Below are 15,823 nucleotides of genomic sequence, written 5' to 3' on the forward strand. Positions count from 1 at the left end.
ATCTCAATATCTCTCACTTAGGTCTAAATTCATAGAAACTGAGTCATAAATAATCATGTACTCATGTTATGGAAATTAACACGCGTTTGCCCCTACATCGTATATTCTAAGCACATCATTACTTGCTACCTAAAAAATTCCATTAATTTATTTCATATTATAATGTACAATTCTAGCAAACAGCAAATATAATATGCTAATGAAAGCAGATACAATAAGAGATGCTTCTATAATTAAAGAGAGTACTTTCTCTCATTACTCATACAAAACATTCTTCCTTCTGTGAAACACCAAAAGAAATATTCTGTGAAGAATGTTCAAACTCCAAAAAAAGCACCATAAAAGTAGACCATAGATTTGTATATCATACTGACACATTACAGTTAATCCTCTGAAGCCATACATGTGTTTTGTATGAAGAACAGATTACATTTTAAGTTTAATCATTTTTGTATTTGCACAAATTTAAAGATTTAAGTAATTCAGGTTTGAAACATGGGTGTTTTAGCTTTACATTCACTGAAAATGTGCAGCTCATACCTGTTATTACCAGTTAACTCAAAAGAATGTCAAATCAATCACTTCCTTGTGGCATCATCTGGCATGCCATTTCCTGTTCTAGGCCCAAACTAAGCCTTTAAAGTTTATTATTATTATTATTATTATTATTATTATTATTATTATAATAATAATATAGTTGACTGACTGATTTTAGCATTCTTTCTGGTCCATTTACTTTATTAGCACTTATATACTCTTAAGCTTTACATTTCATTTGCCTGAATTTTCACTTGTACATTTATTGAAAAGTAGATGGATTTGTCATCCTGAAAATTAACGTTAATACAAAATTGAGGTCAGTGGGTTTTACTGGCATTTCAACAGATGCTACAGGTAACAATTATGGGTGACAAAAAAAGGCTAGTAAACATGTCAACAGCAGATGTCAACAGCAGATTTCAATAGCATAATTCACACCACAAACCCAAATTTCACATCCTAATAACTACTCTAGGATTCAATAAATCCCCAAGAAGGAAAACACTTAGATGCATTCAACAGAAAATAGTGCACATTGACCACTGGAAAATCCTGACAATTCAGCTTTCAGTAAACTGGACAAAGCAATGAGTTCTGGTTTCAGTTTCAGTTTAAGACAGGACCATTCACAGAGAGATTTTCAGGTGGTTTCTAATGGAAATACCATCCTATCCAAATAAACTGTGTATTAAATCTCCCTTAAATCAAAGTAAAACACAGGACATATTTCCAGTTTAGCTTCACCTAATGAAAATACGGCTACAGAAAATATGAAATCAGGAGTCTTTACATAATTTTGCCTCTAAAAACTAAAAACATGAAATGGACAGGTTGATGGATGGATGGACGGACGGACGGACGAAGCCTTTAATTGGGATTGATGGATGGATCAATGCTTGAAAGGCGTTTAATTGGGATAGATAGATTTGAATGTTTGATTAGAATAGATGGATGGATAGATGGATGATTAGTATACAGGAATATACTATATCGATAATGCATAGAAGGTCTTCTATCATGTGACTGAATGGAGCCGAACGAGTGTTGGTACCTCTGGGTTGTGGTGGGCAGCAGCGGCGCAGCTGGAAGCGCAGGTTCTCTGTGCGCAGGTTTTGGCCCTGCAAGTGCTCCAGAAGCTCCTTTAGAGCGGGCCGGAACGTCTCTGTCCCAAACAGTCTGTAGCCCTGAGGGCTTGTTTCAATTTGGAAGTTCTTATACTGGGGAATCGGCCTGGACTCACACAGGTCCATCTAAAGGAGAGAAGGGAGAAATACATGACAGACATAAACATGAGGAAACAGACAAGACAGACAACCACAAAGGAAATAAAGACAAGAGAAATCGTGCATGAGAAGAATGGTGAAGGGAACAGGATTTGTTAAACAAATGTTAGGTGGCCATAAACTGATCCCCTGTAAGATAAGATACATTTTTTCTTGGTTGGTGGGGAGGTGTTGGGTTTCTAAATGTGACTAGCTATATAGTACATAATGCTGATAACATTGAAAGTTTTTGTTGTTTATATGTCTATGTCTTGTTTTCAATATGCTTTAAGACAAACCATGTGCATATTCATAAGTCAACACCATTACTGAGAATTTTCTCCTTAAAACTGCAGTGAAAAAAAGACGCGGTTTGAAATTATCCGTTTCTGACGCCACAAACTGCCTTGTAAACAATCACGTCAACATGCGGGCGGGCTGTAGCATAACCTATGCTCTGAAGCAGGGGAGTCTCAAGAAAAATCAGCTTATCAGGGACATTTGGCAATATAGCGGGTGAATGCGATTTATTTGACGATGTTATGGCAAACTATATGCATTTCTCCACTGACGTTAGTTACAACCGTTTCTAAGGATATTGATTTTTAGAAGGCAGACTGAGATGGTAATGTTACACTAACCATGTTCCCATTCGCCAACACATTGTTAGCCGTTTGATAAAGTAGTCAAGCAAAAGGCTAATCATATTAATTACCGTTATGTGCCTGACGTTGTAAAGAGCAATACATAAAACGCACTACTATTCTGATACGTCGACTTGTAGACGACCCTGTATAATTCACTCTTCTACTTCTTCTGAATTAGTTTCTGGTTCAAACATATATGGCTGAATTAAACCAGTATTTACACTTGCCATTGTGCAGAGTTTACTACAGAAAAGTTGAGCAAGGGGATCAGGTATTCTGACCTTGTGATTAAGTGGAGGCGAGGCTAATTTGTATGTTGACTTACACATACATTTAAGCTATTTTAAGGCATGAAGTAATTAAATATGTAATTGTGATTAAAGATGAGATTTAAGGGATAAAATTATTGACTACAGGGGGACTTTAAAATTTACAGGAAACCTAGCATGACGCTATGTGGCGCTTCAATTATTTGTTAAGAACTTCAGCCTTATTTAGCAAGCTCACACACCTTCTGTTGATCAATTCAGGTACATTTAAATCAATTCTATTTGTATAGCATGATGAACAAGGGAGTCATCACAGAAAAGCAATGCAAGGAAACAGTGCATCGGTCTCAGATCGAGTATGTGTAACAGCCCCAACGTGGTTTGGGGTTCTGCTCCAGCAGCTTATACAGTGTAATACAGCTCTCAATGAAAAATAACTGCCAAAGAAAATTAACTGAAAACGCATGCAATTTTTTTCTCAAAGATACAAACACTAAAGCAAGATCCCAAACTTTGGAAAAGCATTGTCACACTGACTTTCTGCCAAAACTGGGTGCTGCAATACTTGAAATAGAATCAATGCAATATATATCATATGAACACAAACTATTTGTCATGGTCAGGGGAAAGTGTACAACAAGAACCAGATCTTCTTAATTCCCTGCAGAGAATACCAAAAGAGAATCTGGGCAATTCTTGGCTTGTCCTGTACAGGCTAAAGGACAGGGCAAAGGTTTTCAGCTGTACAAATAAAACTAGACTTTTGTGTTTGTACCTCAATGCAGACAACAGTCATGATGATGTAGTTATAATCTGTGCAGCTCCAGCGCAGGATGTAGGTTCCTTCTTCATTCCCCTCCTGACGGAGTTTATGAATTGCATACTCTGTGCTGTACAAAGAAAACAGACAAAACTTAGTTTTAAAATGTCTCTTATGAAGACAGCTGTAATAATACAAACTTATACTAATTAAAGTAGCATTTATAATAAAGTTCAAAAGTTTGGGTATTTTAATGTTTTTCAAAGAAGTCTTTTATGCTCAACATAAAAAAACAGCAATTTATTTTTAACGCAATTTATTTTATTTTATTTATTTGAAACAGTTGCGATGCTTAATAATTTTTATGGAAACCATAATACTTTATTCCAGGATTCTTTGATGAACAACAGGAACCACTGCAAGTTCTTTTTGACACCTATTTCAGGCTTGAATGGTTAAATACACATATTTACACATCAAAATGCTCATCTTTGCAAGTATCCTCATTAAAGTCTTGATTGAATGTAAACAGTTGAGAAAGAAAACGCATGTGAATCGGTATATTGGAACAGTGCATTCGTTCTTAAAGTGACAGCAGCCTCAAATACCTGCTTTCGCCTGTGTCATTAATCAAACAAAAAAAACTAAGAAAAATCTCTCACTGATCTTGACTGAATCACTTTTGTAACTTTAATAAGAATAAATGTAAATTTATTTTACACAGTGAAGACTACGCATTGTTTATTAACACATTTGATTACTTTAAACAATTTATGTAGTATTTCTTATTTCAAGTGTCTTTGTTCTATTGTAGTTTGTTCTATGTTTGTAATCTTTTCTTTGATCTTATTTTAGCACTCTTTTAATTGTCTTCAGTAAGCTTGAGTTTTTTTTTTTTTATGATATTGAAAACAATGTTGATATCATACCAGATAGGCCCATGACAGCCATTTTCTAAATTCTGGACAACTGATGAGGGTGCGACTTCAGTGCACAGGTAATGATGGGCATCTACAGTCAATCTGAAGTAACCGTCCACCATTGCAGCAAAGGACAGGGCGGCATCACGAAAAAACAGATCCAACTCCTGCAGATGAAAAAAGAGGAATACATTTTTAGGCGAAGAGCTATAAATGTATCAGTTACTTTTTTTCCAAGTCAATCCTGTTTATGTATCAATCATACGAGTATGAATCATCAGCTTTTCAAGAGATGTGTTGAAGTATTACCATTTCCTGACCAGGTGCAAAGTTCTTGTCTTGTCTTAATAAAATTCTACTAAACATTGCAATGCTGGGAAGCACAGCGCATTGTTAAATATAACAGGTCCAAAATCAGAATACACAAAAAAATCACATTAAATATCAAATATTTTCTGATTGGCTATTCAACATGAATATATAAACTGCTTGTGCTGGAATTGAATTGCACCTGGTTAGGACATAGTGTTGCAGATGTTTGTCTCATTAAAATGACAAAATTACCATGGTTTTATTGTCTTGTCTGTAAATGGTTACACACGACTCCTTAATGACAATGTGTGTGATTTCGTAAAAGTCTGAGAAAATTGTCCATCCGGTTTCTTTCTTTTTTTCAGTCTTCTGCTTGTTGTCAGCCTTGTTCTTTTTAGACTTGGATTTGTCTTTCACAATCAGAAGATTCTATTAAAAAGAAATCAAGACAACAAAAAAACATATTGGTAACAACTCTGGAAACAACATAAAATCCAATACCAAGTTGACCCAGAATTGCTAGATTAACTTGTAAACTATTACAAATCTGTAAACTCACATAATCTGAAGCCATACACTTACCGGTACAAACTTTCTCCTCCAGGAGATCCCAGTGGTGCCGGATACTTGCACCTCATAGCCCAGTCCGTCATCCCCTAAGGGAAGTGTGTTCCCCATAAGAGACCCATCACTCTCGCCTGATACTTTCAGGCTCTGCGGCTCAACAGTCTCTCGACCCAAGCCCTGGGTCAGCGTTTCCAGAGTGGACAGATACTTGACCTTCAGGTCATAGAGGGTTATGTTGCTGTCCTGGATGGTCTTGCTATTGAATTCATTGAGAAAATTCTTGAAGACATTATTGATGCGTATGCGTGTGAGAAAGTTCCGCTGCTTTATGGTGCGGTTAAGACAGTCCGGAATGAAGCGCTTGTAGCTACAGATAGAGAGAAGGATAAAACCTGAATAAAACCATTTGCATTAAAGATGTGGTCACATTTATCATTGCTCAATGAAATTTTTTAAACAAAATCCAGTCATTCCAATAGGCTTCATACAGGCTATGCTATTGACAATGGACCTGTTTTTTCATGCAATTTATTTGCAAAATTTCACTAATGTGACCGCAAATCAAATATGACAAATCAGAATCAAGCAATCCGGAGAGCTGTGTAATAAAAGACTAATATTTGGGACTGCTATTCTTATATTATCGCTGTAGATAATTTTCCAGATGTGATGTATAAAGCAGATAGATTGTGTGGGTCACCTGGTCTCAGCTCCAGCTCCTGATAAGGGCAGATCATTGCCCTTGGCGTGATGGGTAATAGCCAAAACTGCCATTCCCAAACACTCGTTCTCGATCTCATGAAGCTCCACCTCGCTCTGGGGAGTGCGCACAGGAGCCAGTCCCCTCAGGAAGTCATACTGGCCCTAAAACACACCAAAACAGTAAGAGCACAGTGTATGCCAAGCACAAAATGTTAATATGATCACACACGCAAGCTAATAGACACTAGTGTTCACATTGCCCCAGAGATATTTGAATAAGTAGCAGTGCTCCAAAAAATAAGACATTTAAATATATATCAATTCAAAGAGAACGACCAAAATGATAACAAACGATACCACAAGAGAGAGTATTTAAATAGTCATCAAGCCACAATGCCCCTGTAGCACAAAACAGGCAATATTTATTATGCAAGTGATGTCCTAGGTCCTTTCTGAACTCACCTGTGCAAATAGGTAGTCAAGAGATGCAGCATCTAGTAGAGGTGTCCCCTCAGGCCCCTTCTGAGAGTTCGAAACACCTTTCTGTTTACTGAGTGAGTGTCTCCAAACAGGAGACTCTGTCTCATTGGTGCCATGCCAGTTTGTGAAATAAAACCTGTGTAAACAAGTAAAATGAGTTGTCAAAGAATTGACAAGTGTTTCTTGAACGGTACTTTCATGTCCAAGGGGTTGATTTGTATTAAAACTAACAAACGCATTTAAACTTTTTCTTCCTCTTATATGAAGGTCACATTGGAACATTTTCAATGTGTATTCATTTACTTATATATTGTGTGAAAATAATGTAAAATGATATCATGAAAGGCATTTGAACAATAGCAATATTACGATTACTTTAACAACCAAAGGTTTAAAAAAAGTTAGTGCACTTGTTTACCAAGGAGGCAACAGCAGCAGTGAAGATCAAGCAATATGCACAATTAAATATGAGATGCGTTACATGAATAAAACAATGACAAATTTAGGTAAATATTAGCGAACTGACTAATTCTGTCAACTTACGCCAACAAATAGTTAAAACATGTTTTGTATTATTGGGGGATATAGTATATAGTGGTTTAGAAAAAACCCTTATATATATGTCAAAAGAGAAAAGAAGTAAAACAAGTATACAAATATGTTCAAGTGTGTGCGTGGGATTATGAATGCAGTAAATAAAATCATGATGACAGGAGCCGATAACATAAAAACATGCCAAACAAACATTGTGACAAAGGCTTACAATACATTATGTAAATATACTAACATATGCTACACGCAATTCCAAATCATGTGTCAACAATCAACAGAAACTACACAACCCCATTGCCACGCGAGCGAGAGCTCATTGTAAACAGGAAACAGCATGAGTGAGAAAAAGTGCTCTATGCCACAGAGGAAGAGAGGGTGCGCAAAGGTTGACCATAACCTGTTTGTGCGCACAACAGGTAAGCTTCACACGGGGAGACTGCGATTCTGTACCCACTGCTCGCTTTGAATACAGTAATTGGCTCTTATCTTAGTTGCACTGGTGAAAAGGGGAAGTTCAGGGATCCTATGTTCTGCTTTGCAAAGATTCACATTTTACTAGACAAAAATTTTTTTTTTTAAATGTCAGACGATTTGTTACTTTGTTTATTTTTAGTGGAAACCCAAGATTGGAAAACCCATTTTTTTTGTCCTTAATAGGGATTGTAACAATTGTGCCACAGGTGTGCCACAGGGCTCTGTAAAGAGACCAATGCATTTCTAGCATTTAAATGAAAATAAACAGCTGATATTAAAAAAAACACTCATCAAATGATACATTTCACTAAACCAATCAAGAAATGTCCAGGATTTTTTCCCACTTCAAAATCACAATAAAAAAGAAATTCTATCTTATTATTGAATCTACAATATAAATATAATAGAAGTCCAGTCTGTAGTCCAAAAACTCGAATTTGAGCCATGGGTTCTCTCTGGAATTTCAAATGGGCTTTTTGAACGGCAGTCTTCAATTTTTGTGTAAAACATTCATTTGTGGTCTCTCACCTCATACGGTAGTGAAGTTTGATGCTGGTCTCCTCTGTGATCTTGAACACATGATTGGGAGCATACCAGAGATTCTGGCTCTCTTCATACAGTGCAAACAGGTTGTGGCACAAAGGTGAGATGTCTGGGGAAAACATTTTCAAAATTAGAGCCTGAATCAAATGGTTATCTTTTCTCACTACATAGCACAATGCATCAGCACAGTTAAGAAGCTGATTAAAAAAAAATTTAAAAAATTATCCTGGGAATAACCACCTGAGATAATACATACAAGAAAATAGTAGCTAAATGATTATGAGAAACGTCTTAAAGGTATTTAACAAGCTTTTACTGGAACAATACATATTCCTTGGGAGTCGAACCCACAACATGGCTACTGCTATGCTCTATCAGCTGAACTAGTAAAAAAATGTATTTAAGAAAGGGGTAGGAAAGAATTCTTAACCTTTTAAGTAAAACCAGTGGCTAACTACTGGGTGTGAAAATAAACTGAAACAAACACCATCGTAGTTCCTCTCCTGCAGCTGCCTACTTGTCTAATAAACTTCCCTTCCTATCTCACTGTCCAAGCCAGCTATTGTCTTTGGCCGAAACTTTGAGGAAATTCTGGATGTGACATTTAAACCCAGCAGCCATTCTGTGGCTTAATACTGATAAAGAGCCAAATAGAGAGATATGCTGTTCTATTCTATGGAGATGGAAAGGGATGGACAGGGACAGTCAGACGCAGTGCTTCTCATCCTAAGGTCAATGTCTCGTCACCCATGTCACATGATACCAACAGTAAAAACCCTTTAAGTTCCTCTTTTGTATTCTGTGAAATGCTGATGGTACAAAAAAAACTTTCCTCAATCGTAAAATATGAAACCGAATGCATGAAAAATGCCCCTTTTTATAAGCCTATTGACTCTAATCTGTAAAAACTTTTTTTCGGTAGTCCATTTCCCATTCTATAGCACAGTGTTTCTCAAGTGATGGGTCGCAAGACTGTTTTGAGTGGATCATGGAGTGTGCAATCAAAGAAACAACAACTAGGGGTGCGCCGATCCGATACTCAGTATCGGTATTGCTCCGATACTAGCAATATTTGCCGGATCGGGTATCGCCAGACGAGACCATCCAAATCCGATCCGATATTGTATAGCCTACGCATGTTATTGTTATACAACACAAAAGGCACAAAAACATTATAAAGCACTATAATGTTTTCGTGTACTGTATTCCAAGATTTCTGAAGCCATTACATATAGTTTAATGTGAGGTAGAGATTTAAATCGTTAAATTAATCTTCACCTAAGTGCTTCCCTCCGCTGCGGCTGTCAGTCATTCTCAGCACTCAAACAGCGCGTCGCGCTCGGGTAAAACAGTCAACACGATGAAACTCTCTCCAAGATGAGTCAATGTTCCTATTATTATACTGTAGATATGTAGATAAAGGTCTATGGTTTGCATAAAAGGACTTTAACGTGCTGGAGTTTCACATGTTACTTTCAACCGGATGTCTGTTAGATCACAACACAACTCCTCAGTGATCACAACACTGGAGTAGAGAGCGATATAATTGCTCTTCACGCGCACATTAACTGAAATTTAAAACTGTTAAAAGGCTCAAACTAATGAATAAATAAAGAAATATATGTATATCTTACTTTTGTGCTTTGAACTTTTCAATGCGAAGCGCTGCGCGCCGTGACTCCTTGTTGCTTCGAGCGCATCATTCTGCGCACGGGAAGCGCATAAGGTTTCGTGCCGCTCTGAATTGGAGCCTTTCATATTACAATACTTTTGCGCAATGGCAGTTTATTGATAGCCTTAGTTGTTCTGTCCAATCTATGTATCATATGTTGCTGCTTCATTAAAAAGTTGCGCTTAAAATTTTAAAGTAAATGTATTTTAATTATATAGTATACATTTTGTCTGTACTGTTTTACAAAGTAAGGAAAATAATGTTTAAGTCAAGCTTTGATGCCTTTAACAAAAGAATAATCCCAGTCTCTTCCCCACAGTGAGGCATACAGATACAGTTTATTAGGTAATTTGGCATTGTTTTTTTAATTATTATTTTAGTATTGGATCGGATCGGTATCTGCCAATACTGAGTCCCAGGTATCGGAGGCAAAAAAAGCGGATCGTGCCACCCCTAACAACAACAAGAGTAATTGTGTTTTTCTGATGCAAGACTTTTATTTTGAAAGACGTTTTATTTTATCTACGTGAAATTGTCAGACACCGTGCTGTAGAAAAACGTGAAGTCCTGATTCTGTCCTTCTGTTTCAGTGTCTCCAGTCAGATGAAATGTTGTCAGGCTATATGTCAGTGTCATTATTCTAACCTCATCTTTCTAACTTGTTACATAATAAAAAGTCTCTCACCACAAAAAAGCAAACTTTACTGTCCTTTTAGTCATTATACTATGCTTGTAGCACACACTCTTCAATTGCACGCGCAAATGCGGCAGAGTGCGCTGTACAGTATCACTTCACATTATAAGCAAAGCGCAAAAAAAAACAACGAGCATGCAACATCATAGTTATGCTGTCAATTAGTCATGAATTTAACAAAATGTACCAATAATCTATATAACTTCTACTTTGTGTGTTAGCCAGGAAGGATTTGCATGCAGGTACTGTGCATGATGTTCAATCTATTCATCAGGAGCAGTTTCCATTCGTTTAATTTACAATTCATGTCAGCATTGTATATTTACCATGGTGTCTGTTGTTCCCCTTATCCCAAAATGCCACTTTATTTTCACATAATGTTATTTTGTATATTTTTAAATGACTGTGGTGGCTCATACCAACTTAATAACTTTGTTGTTTTAATACAAACTAGTTTGGGACTGCCATTACTTCCTCATAGCCTTACTTGGACTGTTTATGCATCAGTATTAGTCATATTAGTCAACTTATATTTTGTATGTTAACTAAAGTAAGATGGTACTTGTGTTTTAGTTGTCTACTATTTTTGTGAAATAAATTTGCTTGGTTTTTAAAAGCAAATGTATTATAATTTGTATTGTCTAATTGTATATATACACACATAAACATTTAAGTTGCATTTTTCAAAAAGATTGTGAGCCAGACTTGAGCTGAAAGAGGGGGGTTTCATGAACCTTTAAGGAGTTAGCTCAAATTCCTAAAAAAAAAATTGGGTCGCGGCTTAATGACCATAGGAAAATCATGGTCCCAGGTCCAAACCAGTAGAGAGCTACTATATAGCACACTTGATACTGATAGAAAAGGAACAAAAAGAGTACACTACAAAAAATGTACATGACATCACAGACTCTCTGTGTTATTAATTGTAACTTTGCTTTGAAACCTATTGCTTATTGCAAAGTAATGATGAAATGATACATCACTACTAAGAAAACAGACCATCATGATCACACTCTATGTCCTGAGAGATGCGTTAGAGGGTGCTCTAAATAGGCGGCCGTCCAAACACTTACGGCATTTCTTGGCAGCCTCCACGCACAGGTCCTCCACAGTGTGGCAGTCTTTGAAGTACTCGAGCTGGTGTGTTTCAGGCAGGTAGAAGTGGATCTCCAGTCCTTTCCTGGCAGTCGGAACGGTCATATCTGCCTTCCTCTGTTTTTTCATCTTCCCACATAGCTTGCCCAGCTCCATGACTGTTGGTTTAAGCATCCAGACACTGCAAAATAAACGAAGGTAACAGAGAGATTTATTGATGAACTGTTGGCTATGATCAGAAATCATTTAACTCTTATTGAATAGTATATGATTTACAAATTATTACATTTTAATACCGTCATGCCTAAATGAACCATATAATAATAAATAGATTTGACTGATTTTGAAAGAAGCATCACAATGCTCACAAAGGTAGCATTTATATGATAAAAATAGAAAATAGTTATTTTAAATTGTAACGAAAAAATACAGTAAAAACAGTATGAAATATATTTTATTTTAAAATGTAATTTATTCTTCTGATGGCAAAGCTACATTTTCAGCATCCATTACAATGTTTACTGCCACATGATCCTTCAGAAATCATTCTAATATGCTGATTTGGTGCTTAAGAAATATTTACTACACTTAGCGCAATTGAAAATGCTTTATATTTTGGTGGAAATTATGCATTTTTTCAGGATTTTTTGTAACATTTAAAAAACAAGTGTTTTTTTAGCAAGGATCAGGATGCCTTAAATTGGTAAAAAGTGATATGAAAATTGATCGATCAAGAGTGACTGTGTCCTTGCTGAATAAAAGTGCACATAAAACAAAAAACAATGTTCCACATTTTCTTGTCGATATGATAATTTGATTAATATTATGACATTATAGACAGCGCAAGGTCTATTAGATTGCATTTACACAGCAAGGACGAATGCAGTTTTGAAATTGACACAAATACAATGTTATGTCCACCTTCACTTAAACTGACTGTGTACATTAACAGCTCACTAAGACAAGCATTTTAGCCAAGATGCCCATTGGACCCTTATGAGTGGGAATATGCATGTAAATATTTGAAAGCAGCTGCCTCTCAGTCAGCCAGTCATGATATTTTCGAAAGGCAGCATCATTAAAGGCCATGTTGCAGGTTAACCACCACTGTCGATTAATGGGTACATAAATCACTCAAGATATGTATATCGTTTTTAAAATGTCTCAAAGATGATCTTAAAGACCAGTTTTTTACGTTTTTGGTATTAACGGTTTTTTTACGCAATTCGGTGATGACGTCACGTTGGGGAAAAGCGGAGGAAAGGTAGCCTCAGCCTAGTATTGCAACCGACTGGGATGAAGAAGCGGTGGCAATAGCCAACATGTATGATGGCCCGCAGCCGTATAATTTCGAACCTGCCAGACGTGAGAGGGCAAATGAGGAATTGCCAAGAACTGATGGCCGTCAAAGCCAATTAAAATGCCATGGTCCGAGGAGAATGAGTGGAGAGTTGGTGAAGTGTCCTGGTGAGTCGCTATCATTTAGCAACGCAGCAATGAGCACTGAAGCTAGTCTACGAGCAGCAGTGCACAATAACGACACTTTTTTTTTTTTACTGTCATTGAATAGCACCGAGTGAAAAATATTTTTATCTAGTGGCAGTGATCATGACGTTAGTTCAGATAACTACCGGTAACCTTTGTCATATTGTCGTAGAGTACTGGTAAACTTTGTCTTTGTCATCTAGAAATAGAAAGCATCATGCTAGCTATATGGGTGTTTCTAAGCGTTTATCTCTTCCTCCGGTGAAAATGTTGTTGCAAACGTAGCCGCCACGTGTCTGTCGCTGTGTTTGGCAGGTGCTTGTGTGGGCGGTATAGAGAGAGATAGTCAGACAGCCAGATAGCATAACCTTAGCATAGATCAAAATATATAGTAGGTAGATTGACAACGTAGAGTTGGTCGCACATCAGCGGCGCCCGCGCCATTGGATGTGCAGTTGCCGCATATACTAGCCTATCTATCTATATATATATCTGTCTGTCTATCTAGTCTATCTATATCTATGTATTTATCGATGTATCTATAATCTGCGCTATCTGAATACTCTCGTCTACTACTCGTCTCTCTAGTCACTCTCAATGCTCTCAACGCGGGCTTTGGTAAATTCTCTCCCCAAGGTGACGTAATGCAATGCATTGTGGGGGAAAGGAGAATCGTTGCAAACCGCTGTAAGATAGTACCTACTTTTTCGTATTATATTCCGTTTTGTTATACCCAACAACATAAAATACAATGGATAACAGTTTAAATGTTTATTACCAACAAGCAAATTGCACAAATTCGTTGAAAAATTAACCCTGCAACACGGCCTTTAATATTGTAATGGACGAAGCTGGACTGGAGGGTGTTGAACCCAAATCCTGGGACTTTACGAAAAGGCAGTGAAGTGGATTAACAGTTGACAGCAGATGAAGACAATGGCAGCAAACAACAATGGATGACGATTGACACACAGGTGAGTAACAGCAGCAGTATATGTAACAGTAACAGGCAACTATGACAAAAAGGACACAAATATAGAGAAAGGTAAAACAACATATGACTTAGTTTTCATTGCACATAAGATATACTTTTTTTCCCATTAATGTCCTTCAGTGATTCCGCTGTTAAATAAAGCGTTTTTTTTTTCTGATCCCAGCAATAAAGTCTATTATACGGTAATGTCGCAATTTGCATATTCTAAATTATAATATAAAATGTGCCATTATAACTATTTTGAATATTCTTTGAATATACTGCCCACCATGAAAAAGCCAAGTCCTGAGTCTAGCTGGAGACTATTACTTTAACCATATAGAAGTACAACATACATGATGTCCTCACTACAGGCGCCCTCACATGAACCAATTTTATTCAACCACTCATCCTACGGCGAACATGAGGGAGGGTAAGATGAACGTTTCTCGCATCTGAATCAGATGGTTTTGTCTCAGTGGATCTCCATTCAGACCCTGCATATCAAGATGTGTTTAGATGTCAAGATCCCTGCAGACATGTGAGAGGACTTTCCTGAGATGAATGAATGCAAGTGCAAACTGTGCTGAAGAAGAAATCTAATTGCAACCAGTTAATGACCACATTTGTCTTTAAAGTGGCTTTAGCGAATTCAAGAAGCTGAACAAACTGAGACTACTGGTTTAGCTTTATGAAATATTAGTATAATGAGATTACAAATCCACTCCACATTCATCACTTCACAGCTTGGGCAGAAGGTACTTTTGAATGATAGGGTACGGTTTGTTGTTTCCCATTACTTATTACACATTAGAAGAATAAATAACATATTTCTTTGTTGTTAGAGTTTTTAGATACGTATGTGTGTGTGTGATAACATGTCATAGTATTGGCTAGTGCTGGGCGGTTTGACCAAAACGTTTTTTTCCATCACGTTTTTTTTTTCAAAATTATGCCAGTTTTCCGGTTTATGACGTTTTTTTTATGCATAATCAGGTGTTCAAAAGCATTTTCTACTGGTTGAGAGTGGAATTACTGCAGTAAATTGACTTAGGATGGTCAATTTTACTGTCATTAGTGAATATTGTAGAATAGAATAGCGCCCAGTATAACCTAAAATTGTTATTTCTTAACGTTCTAATAACGTTCTTATAACCAGGAAATAACATTAATACAACGTTTATATAACAGGAGAATTTAACGTTCTAATGACGTTTGAATGATGTTCTTATAACCAAGCAAGAACGTTAATACAACGTTTATATAATGGGAGAGTTAAACGTTCTTATAACGTTTTGAATAAAGTTCTCATAACCAAGAAATAACGTTAATACAACGTCTAAAAACTGGACGTTTTGAATGTTCCTTGAACATTCAGAATTAAAATAAAGTTTTATAACTTAATAGGGACGTTATGAAAACGTTCTTATAACCTAAAATTGTTAGCTGGGGAAGAGGAGAGATTTGCAATTGCACTGAACACATTTTAAGTGCAGGATTCTCTGAGCGAGCCCAGAGAAAATAGACCAACGTGAGCAGCGTATATCTGAGAGCGCGGCACATTATATTCCGCGCGCGAGCAGAGAGATTCGCGCCCACACATTATATAAATGTACTTTCGCGCTGCAATAATGTGCTCTCGACATTTGACAGGAAAATAACGCAATAGTTCTGCAGCATCCATCTTCCCTGTAACGTAACACCAGAGGACTGCTGTTTACCCGTAGACAGTAAAAGAAAGTGTTTATCCTCGCCTTGCAGTCGCTGCTTAGAAGTGCAACATTGTAAAGGGTCCGTCTGAAACAGTGTCGCGCGGCGCAGCGTAACGTTCTGTAATCAAATACATCGGTATGGCGATATATTAAAAATTAATATC

The 15,823-nt window shown here is 36.9% G+C and overlaps 1 protein-coding gene across 2 annotated transcripts in view; it reads right to left on the reverse strand.

Moving 5' to 3' along the window:
- jak1 (Janus kinase 1) overlaps positions 1–15,823 on the reverse strand; it is a 37,949-nt gene that overhangs the window by 17,323 nt on the left and 4,803 nt on the right. For both annotated transcript variants that reach the window (XM_077198672.1, XM_077198673.1), the window contains exons 2-10: positions 11,468–11,670; positions 8,014–8,137; positions 6,442–6,595; positions 5,978–6,141; positions 5,293–5,644; positions 4,963–5,139; positions 4,408–4,565; positions 3,494–3,608; positions 1,592–1,790 (exon numbers count right to left, since the gene is read on the reverse strand). In XM_077198672.1, coding sequence (XP_077054787.1) covers positions 1,592–1,790; positions 3,494–3,608; positions 4,408–4,565; positions 4,963–5,139; positions 5,293–5,644; positions 5,978–6,141; positions 6,442–6,595; positions 8,014–8,137; positions 11,468–11,663 — 1,639 coding nt within the window. In that variant the 5' untranslated portion in view covers positions 11,664–11,670. The remainder of the gene's footprint in view (positions 1–1,591; positions 1,791–3,493; positions 3,609–4,407; positions 4,566–4,962; positions 5,140–5,292; positions 5,645–5,977; positions 6,142–6,441; positions 6,596–8,013; positions 8,138–11,467; positions 11,671–15,823) is intronic.

This window comes from Siphateles boraxobius, unplaced genomic scaffold, assembly GCF_051911475.1.
Source record: "Siphateles boraxobius isolate OS27281-9 unplaced genomic scaffold, OSU_SipBor_1 41, whole genome shotgun sequence".
NCBI lineage: Eukaryota > Metazoa > Chordata > Actinopteri > Cypriniformes > Leuciscidae > Siphateles > Siphateles boraxobius.